This window comes from Mucor mucedo (genome assembly GCF_025094135.1).
Source record: "Mucor mucedo strain NRRL 3635 chromosome Unknown EV154scaffold_82, whole genome shotgun sequence".
NCBI lineage: Eukaryota > Fungi > Mucoromycota > Mucoromycetes > Mucorales > Mucoraceae > Mucor > Mucor mucedo.
The window spans coordinates 1-26,368 of record NW_026252366.1 but is presented as its reverse complement, the minus strand read 5'-3'; the positions used below and the strand labels follow the sequence as shown (position 1 = coordinate 26,368).

General features: G+C 36.9%; 17 protein-coding genes across 17 annotated transcripts; 12 read left to right on the top strand and 5 right to left on the bottom strand.

The window, feature by feature from the left end:
• Positions 1 to 598: 598 nt before the first annotated feature.
• On the bottom strand, positions 599 to 1,138 carry EV154DRAFT_425214 (uncharacterized protein; the record flags this gene model as incomplete). Its single annotated transcript, XM_051596233.1, has 3 exons — positions 599 to 790; positions 880 to 1,031; positions 1,096 to 1,138. Coding segments are annotated over 3 exons (387 nt in total), but the record flags the coding sequence as incomplete, so codon positions are not given.
• Positions 1,139 to 2,943: 1,805 nt separating this feature from the next.
• On the top strand, positions 2,944 to 3,620 carry EV154DRAFT_516896 (ribonucleoprotein LSM domain-containing protein). Its single transcript, XM_051602434.1, has 4 exons — positions 2,944 to 3,028; positions 3,110 to 3,157; positions 3,216 to 3,363; positions 3,443 to 3,620. The coding sequence occupies exons 2-4, from the start codon at positions 3,126 to 3,128 to the stop codon at positions 3,491 to 3,493; spliced, it is 231 nt and encodes a 76-aa protein (XP_051455072.1). The 5' UTR covers positions 2,944 to 3,028; positions 3,110 to 3,125; the 3' UTR covers positions 3,494 to 3,620.
• On the bottom strand, positions 3,618 to 6,195 carry EV154DRAFT_303255 (cleft lip and palate transmembrane protein 1-domain-containing protein). Its single transcript, XM_051594873.1, has 5 exons — positions 5,764 to 6,195; positions 5,336 to 5,688; positions 5,039 to 5,263; positions 3,959 to 4,972; positions 3,618 to 3,885 (listed from the first exon to the last, which is right to left on the bottom strand). The coding sequence occupies exons 1-5, from the start codon at positions 5,927 to 5,929 to the stop codon at positions 3,628 to 3,630; spliced, it is 2,016 nt and encodes a 671-aa protein (XP_051455071.1). The 5' UTR covers positions 5,930 to 6,195; the 3' UTR covers positions 3,618 to 3,627.
• Positions 6,196 to 6,509: 314 nt separating this feature from the next.
• EV154DRAFT_566141 (uncharacterized protein) lies at positions 6,510 to 7,195 on the top strand (the record flags this gene model as incomplete). The annotated part of the gene is made up of 5 exons (XM_051605938.1): positions 6,510 to 6,549; positions 6,617 to 6,664; positions 6,741 to 6,905; positions 6,965 to 7,027; positions 7,173 to 7,195. The coding sequence occupies 5 exons, from the start codon at positions 6,510 to 6,512 to the stop codon at positions 7,193 to 7,195; spliced, it is 339 nt and encodes a 112-aa protein (XP_051455070.1).
• EV154DRAFT_303232 (uncharacterized protein) lies at positions 6,961 to 7,949 on the top strand. The gene is made up of 2 exons (XM_051594872.1): positions 6,961 to 7,027; positions 7,225 to 7,949. The coding sequence occupies exon 2, from the start codon at positions 7,226 to 7,228 to the stop codon at positions 7,814 to 7,816; it is 591 nt and encodes a 196-aa protein (XP_051455069.1). The 5' UTR covers positions 6,961 to 7,027; position 7,225; the 3' UTR covers positions 7,817 to 7,949.
• A 28-nt stretch (positions 7,950 to 7,977) lies between these two features.
• EV154DRAFT_516888 (P-loop containing nucleoside triphosphate hydrolase protein) lies at positions 7,978 to 9,620 on the top strand. The gene is made up of 2 exons (XM_051602433.1): positions 7,978 to 9,113; positions 9,208 to 9,620. The coding sequence occupies exons 1-2, from the start codon at positions 8,083 to 8,085 to the stop codon at positions 9,584 to 9,586; spliced, it is 1,410 nt and encodes a 469-aa protein (XP_051455068.1). The 5' UTR covers positions 7,978 to 8,082; the 3' UTR covers positions 9,587 to 9,620.
• A 112-nt stretch (positions 9,621 to 9,732) lies between these two features.
• On the top strand, positions 9,733 to 11,618 carry EV154DRAFT_516884 (kinase C-like protein). Its single transcript, XM_051602432.1, has 8 exons — positions 9,733 to 9,894; positions 9,967 to 10,025; positions 10,085 to 10,272; positions 10,332 to 10,454; positions 10,530 to 10,660; positions 10,730 to 10,818; positions 10,922 to 11,032; positions 11,090 to 11,618. The coding sequence occupies exons 1-8, from the start codon at positions 9,855 to 9,857 to the stop codon at positions 11,513 to 11,515; spliced, it is 1,167 nt and encodes a 388-aa protein (XP_051455067.1). The 5' UTR covers positions 9,733 to 9,854; the 3' UTR covers positions 11,516 to 11,618.
• EV154DRAFT_516883 (dynein light chain 1, cytoplasmic) lies at positions 11,449 to 12,245 on the top strand. Its single transcript, XM_051602431.1, has 3 exons — positions 11,449 to 11,906; positions 11,979 to 12,032; positions 12,099 to 12,245. Exons 1-3 carry the CDS (start codon positions 11,756 to 11,758, stop codon positions 12,161 to 12,163), a joined length of 270 nt encoding a protein of 89 aa, XP_051455066.1. The 5' UTR covers positions 11,449 to 11,755; the 3' UTR covers positions 12,164 to 12,245.
• Positions 12,246 to 12,998: 753 nt separating this feature from the next.
• Positions 12,999 to 14,805, top strand: EV154DRAFT_516875 (auxin efflux carrier). The gene is made up of 4 exons (XM_051602430.1): positions 12,999 to 13,152; positions 13,216 to 13,296; positions 13,382 to 13,707; positions 13,776 to 14,805. The coding sequence occupies exons 1-4, from the start codon at positions 13,024 to 13,026 to the stop codon at positions 14,713 to 14,715; spliced, it is 1,476 nt and encodes a 491-aa protein (XP_051455065.1). The 5' UTR covers positions 12,999 to 13,023; the 3' UTR covers positions 14,716 to 14,805.
• An 815-nt stretch (positions 14,806 to 15,620) lies between these two features.
• Positions 15,621 to 16,554, bottom strand: EV154DRAFT_516873 (uncharacterized protein). Its single transcript, XM_051602429.1, has 3 exons — positions 16,267 to 16,554; positions 15,872 to 16,210; positions 15,621 to 15,811 (listed from the first exon to the last, which is right to left on the bottom strand). Exon 2 carries the CDS (start codon positions 16,199 to 16,201, stop codon positions 15,989 to 15,991), a length of 213 nt encoding a protein of 70 aa, XP_051455064.1. The 5' UTR covers positions 16,202 to 16,210; positions 16,267 to 16,554; the 3' UTR covers positions 15,621 to 15,811; positions 15,872 to 15,988.
• A 310-nt stretch (positions 16,555 to 16,864) lies between these two features.
• Positions 16,865 to 17,113, top strand: EV154DRAFT_566136 (uncharacterized protein; the record flags this gene model as incomplete). The annotated part of the gene is made up of 2 exons (XM_051605937.1): positions 16,865 to 16,901; positions 16,953 to 17,113. The coding sequence occupies 2 exons, from the start codon at positions 16,865 to 16,867 to the stop codon at positions 17,111 to 17,113; spliced, it is 198 nt and encodes a 65-aa protein (XP_051455063.1).
• Positions 17,114 to 18,886: 1,773 nt separating this feature from the next.
• EV154DRAFT_604597 (uncharacterized protein) lies at positions 18,887 to 19,959 on the top strand (the record flags this gene model as incomplete). The annotated part of the gene is made up of 7 exons (XM_051607412.1): positions 18,887 to 18,901; positions 18,979 to 19,090; positions 19,168 to 19,240; positions 19,306 to 19,484; positions 19,672 to 19,782; positions 19,864 to 19,882; positions 19,944 to 19,959. 7 exons carry the CDS (start codon positions 18,887 to 18,889, stop codon positions 19,957 to 19,959), a joined length of 525 nt encoding a protein of 174 aa, XP_051455062.1.
• Positions 19,960 to 20,921: 962 nt separating this feature from the next.
• Positions 20,922 to 21,596, top strand: EV154DRAFT_516864 (uncharacterized protein). Its single transcript, XM_051602428.1, has 2 exons — positions 20,922 to 21,352; positions 21,440 to 21,596. The coding sequence occupies exons 1-2, from the start codon at positions 21,008 to 21,010 to the stop codon at positions 21,485 to 21,487; spliced, it is 393 nt and encodes a 130-aa protein (XP_051455061.1). The 5' UTR covers positions 20,922 to 21,007; the 3' UTR covers positions 21,488 to 21,596.
• Positions 21,597 to 21,795: 199 nt separating this feature from the next.
• Positions 21,796 to 23,228, top strand: EV154DRAFT_604595 (uncharacterized protein). The gene is made up of 6 exons (XM_051607411.1): positions 21,796 to 22,018; positions 22,100 to 22,191; positions 22,263 to 22,301; positions 22,363 to 22,459; positions 22,524 to 22,577; positions 22,639 to 23,228. Exons 1-6 carry the CDS (start codon positions 21,860 to 21,862, stop codon positions 23,143 to 23,145), a joined length of 948 nt encoding a protein of 315 aa, XP_051455060.1. The 5' UTR covers positions 21,796 to 21,859; the 3' UTR covers positions 23,146 to 23,228.
• Positions 23,213 to 23,882, bottom strand: EV154DRAFT_553629 (uncharacterized protein). The gene is made up of 2 exons (XM_051605139.1): positions 23,544 to 23,882; positions 23,213 to 23,486 (listed from the first exon to the last, which is right to left on the bottom strand). Exons 1-2 carry the CDS (start codon positions 23,874 to 23,876, stop codon positions 23,262 to 23,264), a joined length of 558 nt encoding a protein of 185 aa, XP_051455059.1. The 5' UTR covers positions 23,877 to 23,882; the 3' UTR covers positions 23,213 to 23,261.
• Positions 23,883 to 24,739: 857 nt separating this feature from the next.
• EV154DRAFT_303057 (50S ribosomal protein L32) lies at positions 24,740 to 25,412 on the top strand. The gene is made up of 2 exons (XM_051594871.1): positions 24,740 to 24,981; positions 25,047 to 25,412. The coding sequence occupies exons 1-2, from the start codon at positions 24,892 to 24,894 to the stop codon at positions 25,350 to 25,352; spliced, it is 396 nt and encodes a 131-aa protein (XP_051455058.1). The 5' UTR covers positions 24,740 to 24,891; the 3' UTR covers positions 25,353 to 25,412.
• On the bottom strand, positions 25,402 to 26,368 carry EV154DRAFT_516851 (uncharacterized protein; the record flags this gene model as incomplete). Its single annotated transcript, XM_051602427.1, has 4 exons — positions 25,402 to 25,666; positions 25,740 to 26,032; positions 26,105 to 26,177; positions 26,249 to 26,368. Coding segments are annotated over 4 exons (542 nt in total), but the record flags the coding sequence as incomplete, so codon positions are not given.

Here is a 26,368-nt window from a genome sequence, read left to right as displayed (position 1 = left end):
ATTTAAAAGATTGGCTGATACCTCTTTGAAATACTCAATTTGACAAACATGGATAGGAATATGTAGTGCAACATTGAATCGATACCCGGATAAGTATCTTCAAATCCCAAATGCGAATCTTTCGATCCTTCAGAATCCCCAAGATTTGAGTCCAGAGATGCCAAAAAGGCATTTTTTTTTTTTTTTTTTTTTTTTTTTTTAATTACATCAAGTGAAAAGAGAACCTATGACCGAAACTTATTAATATGGTATATCATAGATAGTGATCACATCAATGATGAACAATAATAGACTTATTCAGAAACCATGCATTAGTCTCATACGGCTTCTGCCATCTTATCTCTTATTAGGTTCTACCTGCTTGACTTCAAAACGTATGATTGGAATTGTAAATTATGCTGAATTTTAATTACGAAGCGAGAAAGTTAGATACAGTGTATATAAAAAGGATTTCTATTTGACAAGCCAACAAAATCTATCACACACAGAAATGGGCCACCTGCATTCCCTTGCCTCATGGGTTTGGAGAACTACTTATCGCTGTAGTATTCAACTTGGAACTCACATATTTTATTTACTAGAAACACACAAAATTTGTTTAAAAAAATAAATAATCACTTTCAGGTGAGCTTTTGAAATGCTCATTTGCAAAGTGTTGCCCATGAGTATTATAACTCAATTTGAAAATTCTTGGGCATATTATGTCTGATAGAAGAACCTCTTGGCTATTATTTTCGCTGTCATAGCACCTCAGCTTTTCCTCATGCTGGCTTTTCAAAACAGCAATAGTCTTCATTGTTTATTCGAGACAGCTCACTAAATAATTAAATTAGACTTGCTATTATTTTTCATCTCAATCGTTTAGAATCAGGAATATACCTTCAAGGTCAAGAAAAAAGTGAACAATGAAGTGATGTGCTCTTTTTTTTTTTCTTCTTTAAAATCTTCTTCCACCAAGATTTTCTTCTCCCCAACAAAGTTATATATCCCATACTTTGTGTATTGCATGGGCCACAGTCGGATATGTTTGCCTAGTTGTGACAAATTAATATGATTAGCACAAATAAATAAAAAGCTGTCTATAGTATTGTCTACCGCTTGACTGCACGAAATAGAGTTTGAGTTTTCTAAACTCTTCAACAAACGCTTATTTGTAGTGGTCAGCCACAAATCTCGATAAGACATTCTATATTTGGAATCGTATTTTATCCATTACAAAGATAATGATGCGAGAATCGGGGAAAGGTGTTTTGCGTAAAAGATGTAGAAAGTAAAAATAAACGCTCAAGATCCTCTGGTTAAGATTATGAAATGTTTATACAAGCAGGAAAAGAATCAGCAATTGCCAGTTTAAAGAATGATGTAGAAGGGTTTGTGGATGCTTGCGTTGATGGTACCAGCTCCAATGTCACTTGTAGTACTCATGCCAATGCTGACAATATGGTTGCAAAGGTATAAAATATTTGAGGTTTAATCTTACAACTGCGCAGGGGATCAGGGGAAAATCATTATAGTACTGATAAGTACTGGGTCAAGCACACCGACTGTTACTTTATAAGACTGTTTGAAACAGGATATCTGCAAAGACTGTGCATAGGAGAAACATGGTACAATACGCATGTTGTAGTTATTGATTGATACGATATTCGATGGTGATTATTAGTCTACAGGTGATGCGATAAGTCTACAATAAATAAAAAAAAGATTATGTACATCTTTTTATTTCCGGTTTATATGAAGTCGTTGTCCCAAAAAAACATCATCATCCTGTATTCTTCTAGCAAAACGTAACTCTTGTGGCATTGATCATTTAAACAAATCATGACAATCTGGATTTAATATTTAAATACACACACGTTTCCTCTTATCGCAAAAGAAGAAAAAAAAACTAGTGTCATTGTACTCTCTCAAGCAATAAAAAGAAGGAATATCGTAGCTGCTGGTCTAATGGGGGGGGGGGCATCTATCAATGTGGGAACCCCTTCTTTTATTTTTATATCTTTTTTTTCTACAATCGGGTAACAAAGTCTTATTCAGTCTTTTTGGGAAGTTGAATCTTGGGAATTCTCTATAGACATTGAAAACGAATGAGTCACATTGACAGAAAAACAAGCTGCTTTATTAGTTACCATATCAGGCTTCATGATCTTTTATATACCAATGGAGTAAAGAATTTAGTTGACGGTACGGAAAAAAAAAGTGTAAGGCATGCATAAAAAATAAAAATAAAAACTTACTCGGTTAACAACAGTACTGCCAGCAGCCATGCCTGTGCACATTAAGACAAAGGTATAGAATTTATTTGGTTGTGCCATTATTAAAAAAAAAATTATTTTGAAGTAAGGGAGGGGGGGTTCAAAGCGAAAAAAAAAAAGTATGAGTTAACACCCGCCCAGTCAGCCAGCTAGGCAGCCAAATAAAAAAGGATGCGGTGCCCAAATCTCAATTTGACAGTTTTCAATGCAAAAGGACATGCGTGATACCTTTCAACTAAAGATAATCACAAGAATAAGACTATACTATTTTCTTGTTCATAACGCATGAACCAATTTTCTTTGGTTGGGATGGGAGCAAAGATGATTAATATACCCCCCCTCGCTAGCAAATCTTAATTTGGTAACCTAGTTACATGTAAGCTTTGCTTCCCCCCAAGCAAGAAAATTGCAACTTGAGAAACGTGTAGTAGGATGTGGATTTACCCGGGGAGCGCCTTTTCTAATGTTCAAACTGTGAGAAAATTCTTTAGAATCAAGCTAAAATAAACGCACTATGTCTTTATAAATCAATCTGTTATACCTCTCGGGTAGATCGAGAAATCCATACTGAGTGTACCTTTTTTTTTTATTTATTAAATGAAGGGAATAATTTTTTTTTTTTTTTAGAAAAAGCATGAAGCGATCTGATGACGTACAGACAAAAATATTTTGCAGCTCAGGTAGTATGTGAAAAAAAAAATGTTTGGCTCCGGCTTCTTCTTTTTTTTTCTTCTTCTTCTTCTTCTGTATAACCTTGATAGTTGTTAAACCAGGTTTGTTCATTAGATAAATTAGTCGACTATAGGGCATTTCTAACCACGCGCGTTTTTTTTTGTTTTTTGTTATCTTTGTAGCCTTTTTATCATATCAATGGGAAAGACAACCACACCAGAGTTAAAAAAGTAAATTATACTTGTTCATCGATCTTTTTTTTTCTGTTTATTCACCATCCTTCAATAGATACATGGACAAGCGTCTTTCGCTTCAATTAAACGGAAACCGTAAGGTGACTGGTGTCCTTCGTGGTTTCGATCCCTTCATGAACATTGTCTTGGATGAAACTATTGAAGAAATTAGTGCGACTGAAAAGAACAACATTGGCATGGTGGTAAAGTATTTTTTTTTTATTAATTTGAATTAGTGGAGGGGGTTTATAAAGAGATGTTTAACACATGGTTTAATGTTAGGTCATTCGTGGTAACAGTATTTCTATCATGGAAGCTCTTGAGCGTATCTAGATTTGTACAAAGAAAAAAAAACTTCAAAAAAAAAAAATATCAGCAATATAAAGTTTCTTACCCCCCACACCCCCACAAAAAAAAAATATATACATCAAATAAAATTTATTTGTGAACACAAAAAAATATGTATTCTATTTATCCTTCTTGGATTCTTCCAAAGCCTTCTTCTCATCCTTGACATCTCCTTCACCCACTTGTCCATATTCATTAGCACGAGTAGGATCTACCTTGTAAGCATGACGTTGATAAATATACACGAAAAAGACAAAATCATCACGAAGACAAGCCAATCGATGCAAAGTAGGCATCTTGATCACAAACGCAAACAAATCATCAATAAACGTATTCAACGACTTGTACATCAATGTCTTCCAAGGCATATGAGCAACCTATTTAAAAAAAAAAAAAGAGAAGGGAATTAATGCAAAAAATTCCAAAATAGAAAATATATCGTCCACTTACACTCTTGAGACGGTAATTGATATACAATTGAGGTAACATAGTAATAAATCCAAACATGTACACGAATTGGACCAAGGTATGAATCACATATGAGTACCAACTCTTGTGCTCATCATAATACAAGGAATAAATGGCATAACCAGCCAATAAGGGGTATGAAAGCCATTTCAAGTACTTGAAAGCAATGGCATCATATTTAGCTGTCTCATCTTCTTCTTCCGACTGCTTCGACTCTTGTTGTCCCAAGGAAGGAATCCAAGACCCGGGAGTCCAGATCAATTCATACTTGAGCGCCTTAAACACCTTCCATAACTCAATGACCAAACCAAAGCCTTGGCTGATCAAGACCATCCACGATGTCTCCTGGTTATTATCAAACAGGTACAAGAAAATCACAATCTGGAAAAAGATATTGACAATCAAGGTACGCACAGAGATACCTGCACTGTTAGATTTTTGCTTCCAAAAGGCGATATCATTCTTGAAGGCAAGCATCTCAAACAACGAATGAAGACAACTGACGGCAATGGTGGTACCCAAAAGAATGGGATTGGTCTCGATAAACATACGCTTGATCTCATCCATATCTCCACTTGACATTCCTCCTAATGGATTCTGGCTCTGTTGCTTCATGGAATCATCCAAGGTGGCAAAAATATTAAACTTCCACATTGAAATAGACTCCACACGAATATTCAAGGGTAACATCTCCACGGTTTCATTCACTGCATACGCGTTTGATTGAAGCACCCAGAAATCATTGGGAAACAAAATAGGTCGGTAATAGCCAAACTTACCAGAAGGATCACGCGACATGGCTTGATCAAACTGAACAAATTTAATCACGGGTGGTTGCAAACTATTCTTGGGGAGAGGTGCACGATGACTGTTCACCAAACTAAGTGTCACATTTGGGTGCCAGTAAGCAACCTTGGGAGCTCGACGCGTTAAATCTCCAATCAAGTTGGCTCCAAGTCCCACAATACCACCAGGTCCTCCTTCTGTTTTCTCCTCCTACAAACCATCCACCAATCTGTTAAATGTTGCGTTCTTTTTTTTTTCAAATAATCGGTCTCTTACCACTTTTTCAACAATTACTTCTTCCTCTTCCACCTCTTCTTCATCCTCATGCTTGCCTAATAATTTCTTTTGCTTCACAAGAGATTTTTGAGGCAAGAACTTGGTCAACACATGTCGAACATAGACGGCAGCATCAGGATTATAACCCTGACTACGAGGATCAATGGAAATACCATGTTGAGTAAGAAAGACGTGAGCATAAACCGTACCATTATGTTGAATTGTCTATCATTTACAATTCTATAAGCATATATATACACACACACACACACACTATTTGAAAAATCTATATTGTACCTTGGTAGCGGGAATCTCAATCTTGTGTTCTCTGGCTTCAAAATCTTCACTGTAATACAATTCAGTGGTTTTCCAATCAGGTTGTGCTTCATAATTCGTGAAATATTCTTCTTCGCTCACATACACGGACAAGTCCATGGGTGTACGAGGTTGCCAGAGAGGAATAAAGCTCTCAGGAAGCACAGAAAGTGGGACGGAGGGATTAGGGAAATAGTAGACATTTGAAGGTACAGAGGCATAATCACGCAACGTGGTAGCTCCAGGAACAAACGTAGGTTGAGATACCACTTGTTGGCCATCGCTTGTTGTCGTCACAGGGGCATGGGGAACAGCGACTTCGGGTGACTTCATACCTGTTACATTAGTGTCAATAAAACAATTCTCTCTCTCTTTTTTTTTTTTTTTGTTCATTAGGAAAGAACTTTTACCGTTGGAAATAGCTCTCATTGCTATCCAAAAGATGATCATCTGAATAACCGATCCAGCATACTTTTGAATAAAACTCTTTTGTTGAGGTGGTGGTGCCCCAGTGGCTGCAGAACCTTCGCCTGCAACAACAGGTTGTGGGTTCGCCACTTTATTATCTCCAGGCATTATATTAAAGATAAATAAGAAGAAGAAAAAAAGAGAGAAGGCGTTCTTTTTTATAATTTATCTGTGTTTGCGAGAGGGGTTGAAGCTCCGTGCAATGTGTTACGAAAAAAGAAGGTTTTGCGTTTCCCTTTCGATAGGGATCTTTTTTCTTTATACTGTATTACATAATACAATCTCTTATCGCAGACAACACCAGTGTCTCCCAATGTCTTTATTCTCTATGCAATTAAGCATGAGTATCTCTTACGTGATCGTCCCCGAAGGAATCAACTCTGATCCCTCTCACACACACATACGCAAAGTGGACCCTCCGTTGCTGACTAAGAATCAATGCGAACATACGCTTTGACTAGCATCAAGTCAACCATTGTAAAGCGAACATACACAAGTCTTTGTCAGGCAATTACCTCACTGCGGTGAAGGGGGGTGGGGGAGGCGGCTCTTATAAAATTGGACAACAACGGAGTCGTCATTGTTTCCCTATTTGGACAAAGTCAGTTTCTTTTTTTTTTAAAAGAGAAACTCGCAGCAACACATTTTTTTTTTTTTTTTTACCTTTCTTTTACAGCATATTATAGAAATGTCGCGACATAGAGCAGTAAGAAATTTAGACATTGACGGTAAATTATGAAAAAAAACAAGCCCATGTCACAAAGAAACAACTAAAAAAAAAAAAAAAAACTGTAGATATTCTCGATGAAGAAGAATACGAGAGTGAATACGATGAAAACACAAGTGAGATATATATTCTATAAAAACACCCGGGGAGGAAAAAAAGAAAAACTCACCAAACAAAAAAAACTCTTTCTAGTTGACGAGACAGAAATGAGTAATGAAGATTTAGATAAATTAGACGACGGATTAGCCTACATTCACAGCATCATTGGAGAGGACAGCTTCTTGACAGCCAAAGAGATCAAGGAAGCCCTTTGGTATTACTTTTTCGATAAAGAAGAAACCTTGGAATGGGCACTCGGTAAACCTCTCTTTCTCTCTTCATTCACAATCAACCCTTTTCACTAAAACCCTTCACAGATAAAATCGAGAAACAAAAGGCCATTGAAGACAAGAAAAAGGCCAAAGAACAAGCCAAAAAAGGTAAGTTTCATTTTTTTTCTTTTTTTTTTTTATATGAGAGTCCCCCACACACACACAATACCCCGACTTTTTTCCTTTTCTTTCCCTTTCACATTTTTTTTTTAAAAGGTAAAAAAAACACACACACACACACATACTTACACAGGCATGCAGTTAACACCCAACTAACACCCCCTCTCTTTTTATCAAAACATTAGCATGAGCGACAAACCTTCACTTGCCAGTTTATCCAACACACGTCAAACAAACAGTTTATCGCTTCTAAAGCAAAAGATGCAAAAGCCTTCTTCATTAGCATCATTAGCATCAAACGCCAAACCCGTTTCCTCTTCTTTACAGAGTTTAGCTACGCGATCTGCTACCAAACCTGCTTCCTCCAGTCTCTCTCGTCTAGCCAATACCTCACCCTCTACCACCACCACCAAACTCGGTTCTTTATCCAGTCTCGCTTCACGACCTAGTAAACCTACCACGAGTCTTCCTAACCCTATCACCACCATCACTTCCAAACCCAAGCCATCTGTCAAACACGCGCCTATCCAACACAAGGCACCTGCAGTAGTAACCGAAGCAGAGGAGAAGGAGGAGGAGGAGGAATCGAATCCACTTGTAGCTAAACCTTCTTTAGCTGCTCAATTCTTGTTTCAACCTCAACCTTCGCCTCCTTTCCTTCCTCCTCCTCAAAAATCACATTCTGTTTCCGTTCATGTCTTTCAGTTTGATCGACCTAGTCCTGATGATATTGTATTTGCTGCTCAAAGTCAACGACCCAACACCAACAAAAACTAATAACCTCTCCCTCTTTCTCTTTCTCTCTCTCTTTTTCTCCTTCCTCCTCTCTTTCTCTCTCTCTCTCTCATATAAACCAACACCACTCACACACACACACACACACCTTTTAACATTTTCTCTCTTTTTATCTAGCTGCCGCCGATAAAAAATCCGCTGCTGCCGCCGCCGCCGCTGCTGCTGCTGCTGCTGCTGCATCGAAAGCCAAGAACAATAAGGAAGACACGATTGAATACTTATCAGATGAAGAAGAGATTTCACAAGAGATGAGCGCCATGGGATTCCAACCTGTGACAAAATCCGAACCCTTGGCCAAGATCCCATCTTCCAAACGAGTGAATATCTCTGAAGAATATCAGAAACGATCGAGTGCCAAACCCAAGTTAAACCTGGTCGTGATTGGTCATGTGGATGCGGGTAAATCCACGCTGATGGGACATTTCCTCTATGACCTGGGACAAGTAAATGAACGTACAATGCGTAAATTTGAACGTGACTCTCAAAAGATAGGTAAAGGTTCGTTTGCCTATGCCTGGGTATTGGATGAGACAGGTGAGGAACGGGATCGTGGTATTACCATGGATATTGCCACCAACCATTTCGAGACCGAACATAAATCCTTTACGTTACTGGATGCACCGGGTCATCGCGATTTTATTCCCAACATGATTTCAGGTACAGCACAAGCCGACGCTGCTATCCTTGTGGTAGATGCTTCTACCAACGCCTTTGAAGCAGGGTTTGATGCGGGTGGACAGACCAAGGAACATGCGGTCCTTGCCAGAAGTCTTGGTGTACAACAACTCATCATCGCCATCAATAAATTAGACATGGCTCTCTGGAATCAATCACGTTTCGATGAAATTCAAACCAAATTAAAGTCCTATCTTGTGCATGTAGGTTTCAAGAAATCCAACTTGGTCTTTGTACCCGTCTCTGGTTTAACTGGTGAAAACCTCATTAAAAGAAGCACACTTCCCGAATTACAATGGTATAAGGGTGGATCGTTAATGCAACATATTGATGGGTTTGCTCCTCCTGTGCGATTGCTTGATAAACCTTTGCGTATGCGCGTGACGGATTTCTTCAAGGGAGGTATTGGTAGTAGTGGTGGTGTCTCGGTGGCAGGTAACATTGAGTCTGGAAGTATGCAAGTGGGTGAGCAAGTGATGATCGTTCCCGGTAATGAATTAGGGTATGTGAAAACCATGCAAGTGAACGAAGAACCCGCTAATTGGGCTGCAGCTGGTGATTCCGTCTTGATGACGCTTGTGAATCTGGACATTATGAATCTGAGGTAAAAATTAGAAAGAAGGGAAAAGGGAAAGTGGGATAAATGATGGGAAGGATGAAACTAAAATGTGTGTTGCACACAAAAAAAATAATAATAGTAACGGATGTCTGGTGTGTACAGCATCGAAGCCAGTTCCGGTGACAAGTACGTTTGAAGCACAAATTGTGGTGTTTGACATTCGTATCCCCATCACGCCAGGATATCCTGTCGTACTGCATCACGGCAGTTTAGATGAACCTGCATTTATTGCTAAACTGATTGAGGTCCTGGATAAATCCACAGGAGAAGTCATCAAGAAGAACCCACGTTGTCTGTCCAAAGGCATGACGGCTAAAGTTCAAATCAAACTCTCTCAACGTCCTATCCCCTTGGAAACCTTCAAGGACAATAAACAATTAGGTCGCGTCATGTTACGTAAAGATGGAGAGACGGTAGCGGCTGGCGTCGTAAACGAAATATTGACCTATGGCTCATAGAAAAAAAAACAATAAACTTTAATTTTTGAAACTATTTTGTGGAAACTTGGTGTGTGCGTTTAGATGGTTGCCCTGAAACCTTTTGTGTAACAGCCCTTTTTTTTTTTTTGACATATAAAAAAAGGGCTGGGCGTAAACGCGTGTGATGTGTTGATTCCATCATGTGGTGGAACCAGGCGTTTTTTTTTTTTTTTTTTCAGCTTTTTTTTTCTATTTTCTTTTTTTCTCTCTTTCTTGAATTGTAAAAATAGAACAAGAGTTTCATAACATGGGGAATGTCGATAGTATACCACAAAGTGAAGGCCAATGTAAAAAAGTGAACAACCCTCCCCCCAAAAAAAACAGAAAATAAAAATTAACCCTCCTCTTTAAAAAAAAAGCTGTAAACTTGTCACAATTTCAAATTCTAAAGCCACTGGGACAAGGCGCGTTTAGCAAAGTAATAAAAAACGCATAATAAAAAAAAAAAATTATAAGGTTTAACGATTAAAATAACAGGTATACAAGGTCCAACGAAAACAAAAGCTTTACGCGCTTAAAGTGATGCGAAAAAATCAATGTATTCATACCGTAGCCAATATTATTCGAGAACGAAACATTCTAGAATGCTTAGATCATCCACTTGTTTGTAATATGCGTTTTGCATTTCAAAACACGCATTGCTTATTTATGGCCATGGATCTCATGTAAATATATCTATCCCACTCTTCACACATGATTGTTATTTACCCCCTCCCCTCTGTAGGTCAGCTGGCGATTTACGATTCCATCTATCAACAAAACAGCATGATGAAAACACAATCAAGTTTTGGATCGCAGAACTTATTTGTGCTGTCAAATATCTACACTCACAATCCATCGTTCACAGGTAATTCTCTCTTTCTCTCTCTCTCTCTATAGATACTACATGCTTATATACAGTCGACTTATAACCAATGATTAGAGATATCAAGCCAGAGAATATATTACTGGACGCAGAAGGTCATGTTCATCTAGCAGATTTTAATATCGCTTGTCGTCTTCCCAAACGCAGCAGGAAACTCACCTCCATGGCAGGCACTGCCGTCTACTTTGGTAACGCATAGACGCTATTTCCCATCTTTTATTCGTTAGTTGGAACTAAACATATTTGTATATTATTAGCACCGGAAATGTTTAGAGGAGAAGGATATGACGAAGACGTGGATTGGTGGAGTCTAGGCATTACGTTTTATGAATGCTTGTACGGCAAAGTAAATTTTTGATACGCATCACCATGATGAAATGTTCTTTTTTTTTGTGTGTGTGTGTGTGTGTGTGTGTAACTCACCCTGCTTTTGAATTATTTTTTATTAGCGCCCTTGGACTCATTGCACAGACATAACTCAGTTAGGTCGACATGTCCTAACCGAGGACATTACGTATCCCCGTCAAGCCTCACTTCACTGTCGATCGGCCCTCCGCAGCGTAAGTTTAAATCTAACAGAAAAAAAAATGAGACTAACATGATGTCATATATATCAGCTACTGGAAAAAGACCCTAAAAAACGATTGGGTCATGGCGTTGTGTCTGGTTGGCATGGTATCGCGCGACACCCTTTTTTCCAGCATATTCAGTGGTCTCGTATCGACAGTAAAGGGTATCAACCTGTGTACACCCCCATCATTGGACAAGAGGAAATGTGTGTGACAGACAAAGAAGAAGGAGACTGCGCACCCAAAAGTATCGAAAGCCATGTGTCACAACAAAAAACTCGAGATTTTAATATCCAGAACTATGCGTCGTTTGATTACACGATATTTGATCAATACCAAGGTTTTATTGACGAACAATGCATGACAGTGGGTCCACCACCTTATTGGGTTAAACCCGCTTTTCCTGGGGCTGATCATAACCTTTTACCTATACCCAAAGTTTACCTTGAGACCACACCTACCATTACCATTTAATTATTTTTTTTTTTTTTGGTGGTGTGTAGAGTGTGACTTTGTTTAAGCAATTCCACCACGTTCTTGTTTTCCTTTATTTTTTTCATCACCGTCCCCCTCCCCCTCCCCTCGTCTGCTTCTCTCTCCCCCCCTTTTCTATCTTGGTTGATAAATAAACAGTTTTTTTTAAAGGTAAAATTAGGGAGAAAGAGAGGGTTCTTTTTTTGTTTCTCACTGTTATTAATCTACTTTTTAAAAAAGATGTCTGATGCAAAAGCCGTAATCAAGAGTGTTGACATGAGTGAGGAGATGCAACAAGAAGCCATCGAGTGCTCCACACAAGCTTTGGAAAAGTATAATATCGAAAAGGACATTGCTGCACACATCAAGCGTGAATTTGACCGTAAATATGGTAAGTTATTTTAGATGAGCAGTAAAGAGAGAAAGAAAGAGAGCAGAAATTAACATCTACGTAAAAAAAAAGGTCCCACTTGGCATTGTGTTGTTGGACGTAACTTTGGTAGTTTTGTTACTCACGGTAAAAATATATATATATTCTCTTTTTGTTTTTTTTGTATTTTTTACTAATATTTAATACATGTAGAGTCCAAGCATTTCATTTACTTTTACCATGGTCAAATTGCCATTCTTTTATTCAAGTCTGCTTAGATTATTTTTTTTTTTTGTTTTTGCTGAAAATAAACATTTTACCCTTATTGTTTGTATAGACAATTATAAAGTTTAGCAGTAGGTTATGTAAGCTTTAAGCGGTTTTGGGAATGTTTCCTAAGTAATAGGCTCAAACCTTTTGGTGAATTCAATCTTGGCATAATCACCTTGGGCTTCTTATCAGTTTTTATGAAATAAAGACTTCTCGAAAGAACTAGTCTTTGCGATATGGTATTGGCACATCAATAATTATAAACAAACCCGAGATGGAAGAACAATGCATGAAAGATGACTGTCTCAAATTAATAAAGGTTTCGACAGCATCTTTAAGCTCAGAAACTCCTCCTTTTACAGAAAATACACGTACAATGAATAGAAGGATGTCTTCTTAATCGAGTTTCCCTAACAGCGTAATTGGACCTGATAAAAAAAAAACTGGGAACTGATCCTATCACAAAACATAAAGTCGTGACCTTTTGTCCATTTATATTAAGACACTATCTTGGCATATGAGCATAGTTATTTACTCTTTTCGATCATAAGTCTTTGTAAATCATAACAAATACCAGCCTCAATGTTTAAACTGGTGGAAAAAAAAAACCCCCCATTAGGGGATTGGGTTTAGAAAAAAAAAAGTGCGGTTATTGAAATCTCTCACCCTTCCTCCCCCCCCCCCCAATAGGAAGGGTTTTGATTCATCCAAACGCGGATTTTTTTTTTTTTTGTGTGTGTTTTTGTAAATAGATTTGCAGTTTCACAAAAAGTAATAATAATGATGAAACAAACCAAATCAGAAGCGAAATTAGAATTGCAGGATTTTTCCTTTGGGCTGTCTAAAAAAAAAAAAAAAAAAAAAAAATATGAGCTGTAGGACTATAAAAATAACATATTTTTCGTATCTTTTCCTTCTCTTTTCTTTCACTTTTCTCCATACATTTTTTTATTTTTATTTCTTGATAATGTTGAACTTAATAATTGCTGCTGTCCAGGTATATTAGACATAAAGACACGCACAAGTAGATGAATTGAACGCTAACCCAATTCACCATTAGGCTATCTTACAGGTCATGGTTGTAGTGTTTCTTGGCAGTGTGTTGGCAAAACATGGATACTTCAATATGGATAAACAAAGGGTAATAATAATGAAAAGGGGTTTACATAAGAGAAAGAGGAAAAAAATAAGGCTAAAAGTTTTTATTATAATTTTTTCAATCGCAGTGGTTATCTAAACTTAATCTCGTATTCTTCACACCTTGCCTTTTATTCTCCAATATCGCATCCGTCATTTCACTAGAGAAACTCTTGGCCTTTTGGCCTATCCCCATGTTCTATTTGACTTTTGCCATTTTAAACTATTCGTGCAGTCAACTCATCACTCGATTGGCTGGTTTAAGCCCAGCTTATCGTCGTTTCGTATTGGCCTGTGTCATGTTCTCCAATTCCAATTCTCTGCCGATCGCCATCATTTCCAGTTTAGCGGTTTCTGAAGCCGCTCATATCTTGTTCTGGGGATCAGATGACACGTCAGAAGCAGTAGCAGCAAGGTACATATTTAAAAATGTACATTAGAAAAAAAAAAAAAATGACGCTAACCTTTTTTTATCCATTTTAGAGGAATATCGTATACCCTGTTCTTTGCCATCTTTGGTAATTTGATTCGTTGGTCATATGGTTACCAATTATTACAAAAGAGGGATGATGATGATACTTCTACCATTGCCGATGAAGAAGTAGTTGTGCCTGTTATTTCATCTACCTATCACTCATTCAGTAATAATGCATCCACCTCTGCTTCTATTAGTTCAGGCTCAGATGACACCGAACAAGAGGATGAAGAATACCTCTCTTCATCTAAAGCCGCCGCAGCCGGAAAACGTGATACTATGCCATCCAGACAACTCAGTTCTGTTACTATCTCGGTAGATGAGTCTAGTTCATTATTACCTCAAACAAACAAAAACAAAAACAAACAAATACCTGCCAATGATAATATCTTCCAGATCATCCTCAAAAAGATCACAGGTTTCATGTCACCTCCATTGTATGCTGCCTTTCTAGCTTTGTTTGTTGGCTTAACTCCTCTCAAGGGTATCTTTTTCGATAAACAATCTTTTCTCTATCCTTCCTTCACAAAAGCCATTGAAGGTTGTGGTAAAGCTGCTGTTCCTTTAATCCTCACCTGTCTAGGCGCTCAACTTGTCTCCATTTCCGAGTCACAACATCCTGCCGCACCAGAAATGAAAAAACCAGTAGCTCTCGCTATTGCTATTCGTATGTGTTTGATGCCTTTCCTCGTTGTTCCTCTTGTCGTCCTCTTTGTTCTTTATGGCGCTCAATTCTCTCTCTTGGCTGGTGATCCTGTCTTTATCACCATGATGATCGTTCTTGGTTGTACACCTACTGCCATTAACCTCGTCCAAATTACCCAAGTCAATAATATCTTTGAAGAGGAAATGTTACGTATGCTTTTCTGGAGTTATGGTGTTGTCTGTGTTCCTGTATGTACCTTTGTTGTCTTTTTAGCCCTTAATGTTGTAGACCGTATGCTTTAAAATCTTAATACATAAATAAAAGAATACCCATTTTTTTTTTTTTTATCATCATCATCAACATAATAAAACCCGACATTCCATAAATCGTGATTCAAATGCTGATTTTTTTTTTTATCCCGTATATATTATTCTTCCCACACAGTGTTTTTAATAGAACCTTCTTACAAGTAAAACTTTTGCCGCCTACCCCCTTTATTGTCACGATTTCCAAAGAGGTCTGGACAAGAAAACTTCTTTTTGCTATTTTAAGAACTCAAACCCTCGATCACTTTTTTTTTTTTTGTGTACAAAGCATGACCCACACCCTTTTTTTTTTGTTTTTTTACCGTATTTAGGTTGATGCAACAAATTAAAGTTTATTATTATGTCTGTTTCGTTCTGACATTTTTATTATCAAGACTTTGATGCAGGATATGCCTTACCCCTCAAAAAAAAAAAAAAAAAGGTGTGATTTATCATCGAGTGATTTATCATCAGGCTTCGTCCCCCCCCCCCCTGTCCCAGTTTGATGTAAAATCTACATCAAGGTTTTTTTTTTCATGGGGAAACAACCCCCCTTTTAGAGTTTACATCAACCCGATAAAGTTATCATGTTGTACACATATTTAGCATTTTGACATAAAGTTCTTGGTGAAACAACGCTCACACTCTTATTAAACTTTTTTTTTTTTTCATTAATGCATACCCTATAATAACAGGTTTTTCCTCTTCTGTATTAATTGAAAAAGAGGTTTTTTTTTTCTTTACACTGGTATCATACCTTCAAGTTCAAGTATCTTCTTCTTCTTAAATAAAAGAAGTAATTTATCCTCTGTTTATTTAAGGTCACTTTTAAGCCTTTTAACTCAATATCTGTTACCCTTTTTTTATATATATAACAATGAGGGCATGGCTCCATTAACGTCTGTACAAGTTTTTTTATTTAAAAGATAATTTAAAAAAAGTGTCTTCCCGCCAGAGTTTCGATGGATAGTAGGAAACAGGTAAACTGCCGAGTTCCTTGACTTTGAATGCTTTGACTTTAGCCAGCTCTTCTTCCGTAAAGTAGTTAGTCCATGCTTTCTCGTTTGTATCTAAAACCAAAGAGTGTACGGGACTAATGCAATAAGTTAATATCGCCTGATTGACTTCACAGTGAGACTTTAAGGATCCTTACTGTTCGTAGTTGCATTCAACTGCAAACTCCTTCATCCTCTCTTCTACAGTGGTTCCTGTTGACAAACTTCCAGCATTTGTCTGGCTCCAAGTCCTCAAACATTGGAGCAATTTTAACCTACTTTTTTTTCGGACTTTGAAGCAATCTTTTTTTTTCTCTTAATGAGCTTAATTTTTTTCGAAAAGTGCGCCGAAAAAGTGTATTTAATAAATACACAAACGGGGACTTTGCTCCATCGTAATCTTGTACAATGCAATCTGTTAACTGATTACTTATGGCGTTGACAGTAATCGTCAGTCCAGCCGCTTCCAAAAAAAAAACGAATGGCATTTTTGATTTCTATTTTATGAAATTAGAATTTGCGACTATAAATTGATACGGGAGTAAATATATACCTTCAGTGTTCCTTAAAGAAATCAGAACTGGTGTTGCTGGAAGATTCAGACATTATGGAAAAAGCAAAGGAGAATGCCGCCTTTTTTTTTTTGTAAGTACTTTTTTTTTTTAAAGGTATTGTCTAGACCTCCGTATTATTTTATGCCACTTACAGGATTTATGGCCAAGCCCAGCAGGCCAATATGATCCCAACCATTTACAGTGCAATCCCTGTTATTCACAGGCTGTGAGTTCCAAAACTCAAGAACCCTGCTTGGGAGGTCGCCCCTCCTATGGCAAAGACTATCTGTAGCTGCCATATATCTTTTTTTTTTTCAATTGTTAGCGTCTTTTTCAAAGAAACAAGAGTCAATTACTAACTAACCTTTTTATGTTATACGTTACTTTCATTTACGATAAAAAAAAAATTATGTTAAGGGAAAAGAAAAAGGTGAATAATAAAGCGTGTGAACCAGCTTTATTTGTAGGCTGATAAACAAGAGCTTATGTCAGAATGATTTAATTTGTTCGTTTCATCAACCATTTAATATTTAAATAATCTGATACATTTGGGCCTGCTGCATTTTATTTTTTTATTTTTATCTATAATACTATAATATGTCTAAAGTTTTCGGAACAGAAGCATTTACCAAAGGTACTTTCAAATCAAACATATAGTTGCAGATTCTCATTTGTTATAAAATAGAGATTCCCAAGGCTATTGATTGTCTAACTGCGGCTGGAGAAACTATCAGCCTTGATAACATCACTGAACAATTGACGGATTACATTGTAGATAATCATAATGGAAAGACATCATTGTACGTATACAAGGACCTTTGGAATACCCACGTTGAAATTTTTTGAGATTCATTTAAAATCGCCTATGTATGATTAGTATTTACAATATTTATGCATACACTTTTGCCAAGAGGCCCCACAGATTGGGAAAACATTGCGTTTTTATTAGTTGATAAACATGTTAGAAACACTACCTCCCTTCCCACAAACTAATATTAAATACTGCTTTTATATACCAGGACTAATTAATTTACATTGGACAGAAAAAAAAAAAACTTGATTAATCTGAGGATAATAAGGTTGAGTAATTGATAATAAATGGACAATGTAAAGGATTTTGACTGCAGTTACAAGCAGTTAGAGTATAATTGTGGCAAAGAAGTTTCAAGCATCGAATGCATGATTTATTTAGCGTCTGTAATGTATGCAGATCTAATGATTGGATGACAAGTAGAATAGGATGTATAGATTGGAAAACGAGAGATGGAGTAGGGATATGTGTGGTTATGGTTATTCTTGGAGCTATTTTCTCTCCTCCTCTATGTATTTATAAATATTAAAAGATTGGTTTATCTCAAGATACTGAACTAAAGGTCGATTTAATGGTGCATCACAGAACAATTTTTTTTAAACTCGTTCGATAAACTTCTTACGCTGTAGCAACGTCCTGAATTTGTGGCTGTTAAATAACGCTTCATCCCGCAAGAGAGTTCGCCCGTCATCAGGTTTCAATCTTAGATTTTGGGCAAGTCATGTCTCCCATTTGTGACTTTTTCCACCACCAGGAATAACCCCCCCCCCTCTCACTCAAGCACACATGACAAGGAGAACTATCCTCTCCTTGATAAATGCAATTATCCTCTGTCAATTTGAGTAGCTTTGAGATAAACGGGATTATTGGACATTACATCCACGTAACTATCCTGATCCATATTCCCATCAACAAACACTAAAAAGACCATGCCATCACACTACTACCAGTTTAAAACCACTCTTTCTATTTTGGTTTGAAAGTTAGGACGCTTCACACCAATTATGGCACCGATTTAGCTGTTTGACTGAATCCAAGTATTACTGTAAAGTAGTATATGACTCTTAAGCTACTAAATTGCTGAAACGCTGATAAACAATGATTATATTCAGAATGGCTTGTAAGTCTCTGGGGGGTTTATCATGCTTCCTTTATAAGTAAAGGCTGAAACATTATGACTGATTAAATAAGCAATTAAATCATCCTGACATAAGCCAGCTACACTTGTTTATCAGTCTAAAAATAAACACTTTTTTTTTTTGATAAAATAAACAAAGACTTCGTTCACACGCTTTTTTCTTTCTCCCTTTTTCTTCTTCCCTTAACATACTCATATTTCTTTTGTATGAAAGTAATCAATATTGTAAAAAGGTTAGTTAACAATGACAACTTTCTTTTCAAGGATCGCTTAAATTATTAGCTGTCGTTTTACTCTAAAAAAAAAGGAATAAAAAAGATACATTAAGCAATTTTTATGCTATCACGACTACGCCTACAGCTCTTTGCTATATGATGGCGTTCTCCCAGGTTTAGTTTCTTGGGGTTTTAGACACCCAGTTGATGGGAAGACTGTAAATAGGCGTGATCGTAATGGTTGGCAGGTTTTGGCCAGGATGGCTCTGTAAGTCCAATGATTTCAATGAGAAAAAGTCGTGGGTGTTGTAGACGTTTTTTTTTTTTTTTTTTCCAAAACATTGTAAGGGGGTGAGTATATCAGGTGCCAAATTAGTTATATTTATGATATTATTTACTCTCTTAGAAAAATTGATAATCCTTATTTAATAATATAGAAACATGTTTTGGAAGTAATGATTATCGATCACGTATGATTATTACTTCCGTTATTTTTGAAAAAAAAATGGAAGTACTTTTCAAAGCAGGAGATTGTTGGAATTATTAGCTTCACAACGATCTACCTGCTTCTTTGAAAGAAGACGTTGATCTGCTTAAAGATATTGATAATGCGGAAACCTTAAAAAAGAAATTAGACAAGGAAGAGGCATGCCCTGCCCGTGAGTGGGTAAGAAATACCCTTCTGGGATATTTTACACTTTTTTGGGTTTATTTACCCCTTACCAATCAACTACAGAAGGGGACATGATGAGACAGGTAGGGCGATTCATAGATACGGCTTTTGATGACCCCAAGATTATCTGTCGGGGGTAAGTATATTAAAGTGTGATTTATAATAATATACTCATTTTTTTTTCTTCTTCTCATAATTAAGTTCGGAAAAGGCTAGCAAATCTCTGTCAGCTAGTCTTAAACACGGACAGAACTGTCTGGCTGAGGTTGAAAAGATGGAGAACGTAAGGCTATGGGCAGGATCTAATCTGCCCATCTTTAATTCTCCGGAAATAGCTGCCGTGAATGGTGTCGATCTTAGGATCAGACAAAAGAACTTTGGTATGGCTCTAAATCAGCAAAAGTTTGTAAAAGACATGATGTCCTTGCTTTATAATAAGCCCCCCCCCCGATTCGTTGCGTGGTTTGGCTCATTCGGGGGACTTTGACTGTCTGGTAAGTAAAATCATAAACATACCTTACGTTTTTTTTTGTTACTTATTATATTTTTTTTATCTTGTACTTGTAGATACGAACTTTTGTGACTCCTCTGCTGGATATATTTGTCGTATTCATCATAACCAGAAAGACAACTGTGATCAACAAGTGAAGCAGACGACAGTCAATCAGGACATGAATGGTGTTTAGTGAACATCGTTCTCTTTGTCTTTTCTTTGTGTGGTTTCGAATAACCCATTACGACTTTTAATTTTTGCGAAAGTTATTCATAAGGCCAACAAGTAAGTGTAATTCTTAAAAAGAAATAAAGATCTTTATTAATATTGACACTTCTCGTAATAGGCTCTATTACCAATAGAGTATTTGATCACAACTATTTACAGCCCAATCCCAGCTATTCACAGCCTGCGAGTTCCAAAAAAAAAAAACTCAAGATCCCTGCCTAGGAAGTCGCCCTCCTATAGCAAAGATTAGCCGCAGCTGCAATATACCGCAATAATAACTTTTTTCGATTTAGTGTCTTTTCAAAGAAACAAGAGTCATTACTAACTAACCTTTTTACTTTATCAGTTACTTTCAGTCGATAGAAGTATGTTAAAGGAAAAGAAAGGAAGAATAAAGTGTGTGAACCAGCTTTATTTATAAATAAACAGAAGCTAATGTCAGAATGATTTAATTACTTGTTTCATCTTTCATAATGTTTGGGCCTTTACTTAAAATAGAAACATACGCAAAAAAAACCTCCCAAGCAAATCAAAACTTGGTATATCTGCGTTCCAGTAGTAGATTGTAATGACAGTGAAGCAGATTTTATGGAAAACAGAAATCAATCATCCTATGAAAGTTTAGACGATATGGGCACGTCAATTGACGTGTAGACTTTCACGTGATTCAAAAATGAAAAGGATATTATATAATTATAAATGAATGCACCTATCCATACTTATCAAACGAGATCGGATGCTATGGTGACAGTAGTGAGAGACAGGATAGTAAGCAATTTTATATCTTATTCCTTGCTCGTCTGAAGTTAAAAAAAAAAAAAGGTCAAATATTTAGTCGATTTTAAACTAAAGAGGATTTACCAGCAAGAATAACTGGGGCTTGCTACAATGTTCCTCCTAAAAGATTGATTGGAAAGGCAAAAATGCTATCTTATCACAGACAACTGTAAAAAAAAAAAATCTACTGAAAATCAAAAGAGATTCGCCCTTTGAGTTACCTGATCTACTCAGTCATCTCCCCCTCAAGCAGTAGAGACCTTATAAAAAAAAAAAAAAAAAAAAGGTGACTCTGTTTGTGACTGTCTGCTTTCAAACTAGCCATTTCGCCGCTGACCCTAGGTCCTACCATTTTATTTTTTTTTTTATTTTTTTTTGAATATATTCATTAGAACATAACAAAAAATGTCAACCTATCGTGTGTTTTCTCCTAAATTCTTGAGCAAGCTCAACACCACCAAACTTGTGGAAGGCGATATTAAGGCTCAATTGGTTCACAATGCAGAGAAAGGCAAATCATTTTGGAGACCAGCTCAAGTGTCTAAGCGTGTACAAAACGATTTGAGAAAGGCCTGTCTTCAACAAGGTGTGGAACCTACATCGATTGGATTAGCTGCACCTACTCCCGCCAAACCATTACGTTATAAGCCCAACAAGTTGGAGAAACACGAACGTATGCGTGCTGAAAGACAAGCCAACATTAAACGTAATTTGGAAAAGATGCCTCAAACTATTCAAGCATGGAAGGAGGTAAAAAGCACTTTTTTTTTAAAAAAAAAAAAACGCAATGTGTGTGTATGCAGGAATATTAAACTCTCTGTTTTTTTTTTTTAATAGGACAAGTTGAAGGAATTAGCAAAGCAAAAGAGTTCCATGCCCTTTTAAATCTTTTTTTTTTCCCAGTCAGTAGAATTATATACACACCCTCTTATTTTGTTACATGCGCACAACAAAAAAAAAAAAATTGTAAAATAAAAATCTTAAAAACAAGAAATTTAGATGTAAAAAAAAAAAGAGAGAGAGAGAGACAGATATAGCAATAAGTAAATATACCCCACCCCGTCTTTCCATCTTATCTATCGACGACTCATCCTAAAAAAAAAAAAAATAACATGTATACATTATAGATGTGACGTTTAAATCTCCGCGCATGATACTTTGTATAAATAAACCATCTTCTTTTTTTTCAGGAACGACCCCCCCTCCTTTTTTTTTTCTCTCTCTCTTAATACTCGTTCTGTATCCATTAATAAAAATATGACTGTAGAAACTATCCCTATTGTAGACTTTGCTGATTACAAGACAAACCCAAACAAGGTTGCTCAAGATGTCCTTCAAGCCTGTAAATCCATTGGTTTCTTTTACATGATCAATCATGATTTGCCTCAGCAGGATATCGATCGAGCCTTTGAACTGGTAAAAAAAAAAAAAGAAAGGGTGGGCCCACTTAGATCACACGAAAAAAAAAACTTATTGTATATATATATATCTATATAGAGCAAGGAATACTTTGATTTACCTACTCAAGAAAAGCGTCAACACTTGATTGACGATACAAACCATGGTTACTCTCAAATATACAGCGAAACGTAAAGTAGTTTTCATCCTCCCCCTCAAAAAAAAAAGGTTATCATTAACTTCTAAATCTCACTCTGTAAAGATTGGATCCTGAGAACCAGAGACAAGGCGACCATAAAGAGTAAGTCACACAAATGCAAAAGAGAGAAAATAAAGTGACACCTTTTGTGTTTTTTTTCTAGGGGGTTTAACTTTAGAAACTTTAAAGATGGTAAACCCTTTGCTCCACTTCCAACCTTGTTTGAAAAAAATGTGGCCTTCTTGGACAAGTTCTCCAACGTAAGTCTAATTCCATGAAGAGAGTGAGAGAATTATATCATGCTTATAATAATAAAAAAAATAGGATTGTCATGCTACAGCACTTCAAGTATTGGAGGCTTTTGCGATTGCATTAGAGGTAAACAATCAACAATCAGAGGTCTATTTTAAAATTACTCACACACACACACATGATAAAGATTCCAAAAGAGAAAGGAGGTAAAGAATTCTTCAAGGAAAGACATCAACAGGAAGGTTCCGCTGAAATTCTTCGTTTTTTGAAATATCCACGTGGGGGTGAAGCGGAATACAAGGAAATTGTACGTGCTGGTGCTCATTCAGATTATGGATCTATTACGTTGCTCTTTCAAAAGGATGTACCAGGCTTAGAGGTACAAGCAAGTCGTACATCATGGATCTCCGCGCCTTTAATCCCAGGTGCTATCACAGTCAACGTGGGCGATCAAATGGAAATATGGACAGGTGGATTATTAAAATCCACTAAGCATCGTGTTACCTTCTTACCAGAACACAATCATCTGGATCGTTACTCGATTCCTTTTTTCGCTCATCCCAATGACAGTGTACCTTTACTACCTGTTCCTTCCGCTCTTGTAGATCAAACAATCACAGCTGTCGGTAGTGATGGTCATGTCTTGACTGCTCATGAACATTTACGTAGTCGTTTAGATGCCACCTATAAATAATTTTTTTTAAGGGGTAGCTTACCCTTCCAATAACAATAAAAATGCCGAGATTTATATGTACAATGAGGGCGAATATACAAATACACTATTTTTATTCTTTTTTGGATGGGGTTATTCTAGTCATAAATGGATAAAGTAGGCGCTGGTAGTGTCTTTAAGGTCAATTGTAAATGATAAAGATCAGATTCCCAACGAAATCGAAATTTGACAGCATTGGCGGTATCACCAAATAATTGCATGGCATCATCGTATTTCGCTTTACAGTTTTCAAATGCTAATTGTGCAGCCAATTGATCTCCCTCATAATAGATGGAATCCTGTGACTCTATTGCATCTGCAATCTAAAATTTATATAGTGTTAATAAAAAATGCCAGTGATTTACATCAAGCAAACTCACCTCTTCCTTGGCTGTACGATAGAGATCTTCCAATTCGGAAGAGACGACGTCGAGTGAGACACTGGGGTCAAAATGGGATCCATGGTGATGGTTGGGTTCGATATATGAAGCATGCGGTGATGATGAAAAGACGACAGAGAATGTAGATGACGCAGAGGAGGCAGACCGTGATCGGATACGTGGTAACCATTTCATTGTCGTTGTGGGTTGTATGTGACATGTAGACCGTTTTGGGTTAAAGCTGTCGCTATTTAACGAAAAGATACGAGCAGATGCTGAACGTATTCTTTTAGGAAGGCTTTCGTGAGAATGTAAAGTAGTGATTTCTGTCATTTGTTTTATTGTTTATTTTTTTTATATAAGAAGAAGAAAAAAGAAGATAAGCATAAAAGCTTCCTATTTATACATGATAAAAAAAAAAAAAAAACTAGGTGGGTAACCAATCATTTTTAGCTCTAACGCCACAAAACGAATAGTTTTACCCGAGGTAAAGCACAAAAAGGCTTATTGTCCACTTTTTTAATCATTTCTCCCTAAGGCAAAAGGAAATTAGTTTACGCAATATATATTAAAAATTACAGTCGTAATCATGATTCATGTACATAAACAGTTATATTGTAATAAACAACTTTTTATATAGCTGATATCTCTATTTCCCCTTTTTTTTTTAAACAAAGAGAGAAAAAGGCCTTTACAATGTGTATATAAATAAATATAGCACACAACAGCATTCCTCTGTCTAAATGTCTGTCTACTGTGGCTCCTTTTATTATATTTATATTTTTTTTTTCGGGCTCCGGTCATCCCGTCCGGGCCAGCCGAAAAAAAAAAAAAAAAAAAAAAATCCCAAAAAAAAGTTGCGGTGTGTCAGTTTGGGGGGGGGGTGTGTGTGTGTGTGTGTGGTGTGTGCGCATTGTGTGTGTGGGGGAGCCGCGAGCGCACATGGTAAAGCCATATCGCAGATGGATTTTTTTTAATACTCTCTCTTTGCATCCATCCATTCGTCCCGAGAGTAAGTTTTTACATCTAACGAGAATCAAGGGCAAGCCAAACAAAAAAAAAACATGTGTTCCTCTTTTAATCCATCGCATCGCACTCTATCAACCATCACCTCATACGTTCGATTTAATTCTATGAAAAGAGAGAGAGATAGAAACAACCCGACATCATTGATAAAAAAATAAAAAAAAATAATGCAGCACAACATTTCTCAATTCAGCCCATTGGAAAAATATGCGACACATGTTTTATATATATATACAAAAAGGGCTACCCTTGATTCTTTCCATTGTACATGAATTCAATTATTTTTTTTTAACACGTTATAAAAAAAAACTTGTAGTAAACAATGGTCACTCCTGCTGTCAAGCATAACATTATCAAGAAGCGTACTGCTACCTTCAAGCGTCATCAATCTAACCGCTTCATGCGTGTTGGTGTAAGTAATAGATAGGATATAAACGGAACGGAAGAGACAATACTAACATTTACACACAATGACAGGAATCTTGGAGAAAGCCCAAGGGTATTGATTGTAACATGCGTAGACGTTTCAAGGGTCAAGCCCCCATGCCCAAGATCGGTTATGGTTCCGCCAAGAAGACTCGTAACATCTTGCCCAACGGTTTCCGCAAGTTCGTTGTCTCTAACGTCCGTGAACTCAACCTCTTGTTGATGCACAACCGTTCTTATGCTGCTGAAATCGCTCACAACGTCTCTTCCAAGAAGCGTGTCTCCATCCTTGAACGTGCTGCTCAACTTAACGTCAAGGTCACCAACGCTGGTGCTCGTCTCAGATCTCAAGAGTAAATATTTTTTTTTTTTTTTTTTTTTGTGCATAATATATTTGAACTCTTGCTTTAAAAAAAAAAAAACGTGTGTGTATGCGTGTCTTTTTATTATTGATACAATGAGAAGAAAAAAAAAATGAGGGGGGGGGGGGGGTTTATGTTACAGATTACAAGTCGTCAGAGAGTATGAGATCATCCACTATATTTATAGGGAGGTAGGGAAGGAGTGGGTAGCTTAGCGTGGTGTTTATATTAAGGAGAAAATATTGTCTTTTGACTACTTACGTTGCACGTGTAGGTTATCAACTTTAATTAAAGTTGTCGTAGGAAAGTCTTTATATATAACAAACATAAAAAAAAAAAAATAGTCAGGGTGAGATTCTTTTTAAGATTATATGCTTATTACCTCGCGTGGTGGGTGGAGAAGAGGAGGAAGAGGGTTGTGAACGTAACATTTGAATGACATCCTCTGTATCAATAGCCACATTCGCATTTAAGTCCGCATACGATCGACATAACGGACAAGTAAATCCAGGATAATTGTTCAAGAGTGGATAGGAACACTTGAAATGAAAAGTGTGTGAACAGGGCGCTACAAACAATGCTTGGAAAGGTGCAATTGCATATAAACAAATACAACATTCATCCACTTCGTCTGCCACAGCAGCTAAATTACGCAACGTCTTGAACGAATTCAGACTTTTTTGTGTGTTCATATAATGAATATATTTTTCAGCATTGTTATAAAAATAGATTTTTGTTGGTGCTTACCAGTACGATGAGCCTGTTTGGCTGGTGGGTGTCTGATTTATCTCGATTCGCATCTTCACACAACGATAAATTTCTATTGTTTCAAGTTTTTTTTTTCTTTAGTGTCCCTCCCTTTTATCCCCTCACTTGTTTTTTTTTTTTTACCTTCGATACCTCCTTGGTAATCCACACCCAACTGAATCACATCACCATGGTGAAGTAAATGTGGTTTAGACTCTTGATTAGGTGGGCTCAGTCTTGCCCTGTTGACAAATGTGCCTGACG

Excerpts from the sequence above, each read along its gene's own strand:
- EV154DRAFT_516864 (XM_051602428.1), top strand. The coding sequence starts at position 21,008 with ATGTCAACCTATCGTGTGTTTTCTCCTAAATTCTTGAGCAAGCTCAAC. Across the intron at positions 21,353-21,439 it reads CTATTCAAGCATGGAAGGAG|GACAAGTTGAAGGAATTAGC; the intron begins GTAAAAAGCACT and ends TTTTTTTAATAG.
- EV154DRAFT_604595 (XM_051607411.1), top strand. The coding sequence starts at position 21,860 with ATGACTGTAGAAACTATCCCTATTGTAGACTTTGCTGATTACAAGACA. Across the intron at positions 22,019-22,099 it reads TCGATCGAGCCTTTGAACTG|AGCAAGGAATACTTTGATTT; the intron begins GTAAAAAAAAAA and ends ATATCTATATAG. Across the intron at positions 22,578-22,638 it reads CTTTTGCGATTGCATTAGAG|ATTCCAAAAGAGAAAGGAGG; the intron begins GTAAACAATCAA and ends CACATGATAAAG.
- EV154DRAFT_516888 (XM_051602433.1), top strand. The coding sequence starts at position 8,083 with ATGAGCGCCATGGGATTCCAACCTGTGACAAAATCCGAACCCTTGGCC. Across the intron at positions 9,114-9,207 it reads CTGGACATTATGAATCTGAG|TAACGGATGTCTGGTGTGTA; the intron begins GTAAAAATTAGA and ends AAATAATAATAG.
- EV154DRAFT_516896 (XM_051602434.1), top strand. The coding sequence starts at position 3,126 with ATGGGAAAGACAACCACACCAGAGTTAAAAAA. Across the intron at positions 3,158-3,215 it reads ACCACACCAGAGTTAAAAAA|ATACATGGACAAGCGTCTTT; the intron begins GTAAATTATACT and ends ATCCTTCAATAG. Across the intron at positions 3,364-3,442 it reads AGAACAACATTGGCATGGTG|GTCATTCGTGGTAACAGTAT; the intron begins GTAAAGTATTTT and ends GTTTAATGTTAG.
- EV154DRAFT_516873 (XM_051602429.1), bottom strand. The coding sequence starts at position 16,201 with ATGCCATTCGTTTTTTTTTTGGAAGCGGCTGGACTGACGATTACTGTC.
- EV154DRAFT_303255 (XM_051594873.1), bottom strand. The coding sequence starts at position 5,929 with ATGCCTGGAGATAATAAAGTGGCGAACCCACAACCTGTTGTTGCAGGC. Across the intron at positions 5,264-5,335 it reads TTGAGATTCCCGCTACCAAG|ACAATTCAACATAATGGTAC; the intron begins GTACAATATAGA and ends TGTAAATGATAG. Across the intron at positions 4,973-5,038 it reads AAGTAATTGTTGAAAAAGTG|GAGGAGAAAACAGAAGGAGG; the intron begins GTAAGAGACCGA and ends GATGGTTTGTAG.
- EV154DRAFT_516875 (XM_051602430.1), top strand. The coding sequence starts at position 13,024 with ATGAGCTGTAGGACTATAAAAATAACATATTTTTCGTATCTTTTCCTT. Across the intron at positions 13,153-13,215 it reads TAATAATTGCTGCTGTCCAG|GCTATCTTACAGGTCATGGT; the intron begins GTATATTAGACA and ends ATTCACCATTAG. Across the intron at positions 13,708-13,775 it reads TCAGAAGCAGTAGCAGCAAG|AGGAATATCGTATACCCTGT; the intron begins GTACATATTTAA and ends TATCCATTTTAG.
- EV154DRAFT_553629 (XM_051605139.1), bottom strand. The coding sequence starts at position 23,876 with ATGACAGAAATCACTACTTTACATTCTCACGAAAGCCTTCCTAAAAGA. Across the intron at positions 23,487-23,543 it reads ATCGTACAGCCAAGGAAGAG|ATTGCAGATGCAATAGAGTC; the intron begins GTGAGTTTGCTT and ends TATAAATTTTAG.
- EV154DRAFT_516883 (XM_051602431.1), top strand. The coding sequence starts at position 11,756 with ATGTCTGATGCAAAAGCCGTAATCAAGAGTGTTGACATGAGTGAGGAG. Across the intron at positions 11,907-11,978 it reads TGAATTTGACCGTAAATATG|GTCCCACTTGGCATTGTGTT; the intron begins GTAAGTTATTTT and ends GTAAAAAAAAAG. Across the intron at positions 12,033-12,098 it reads TGGTAGTTTTGTTACTCACG|AGTCCAAGCATTTCATTTAC; the intron begins GTAAAAATATAT and ends TAATACATGTAG.
- EV154DRAFT_516884 (XM_051602432.1), top strand. The coding sequence starts at position 9,855 with ATGGGGAATGTCGATAGTATACCACAAAGTGAAGGCCAAT. Across the intron at positions 10,273-10,331 it reads TTTATGGCCATGGATCTCAT|GTCAGCTGGCGATTTACGAT; the intron begins GTAAATATATCT and ends TCCCCTCTGTAG. Across the intron at positions 10,661-10,729 it reads AGGCACTGCCGTCTACTTTG|CACCGGAAATGTTTAGAGGA; the intron begins GTAACGCATAGA and ends GTATATTATTAG.
- EV154DRAFT_303232 (XM_051594872.1), top strand. The coding sequence starts at position 7,226 with ATGAGCGACAAACCTTCACTTGCCAGTTTATCCAACACACGTCAAACA.
- EV154DRAFT_303057 (XM_051594871.1), top strand. The coding sequence starts at position 24,892 with ATGGTCACTCCTGCTGTCAAGCATAACATTATCAAGAAGCGTACTGCT. Across the intron at positions 24,982-25,046 it reads ACCGCTTCATGCGTGTTGGT|GAATCTTGGAGAAAGCCCAA; the intron begins GTAAGTAATAGA and ends ACACAATGACAG.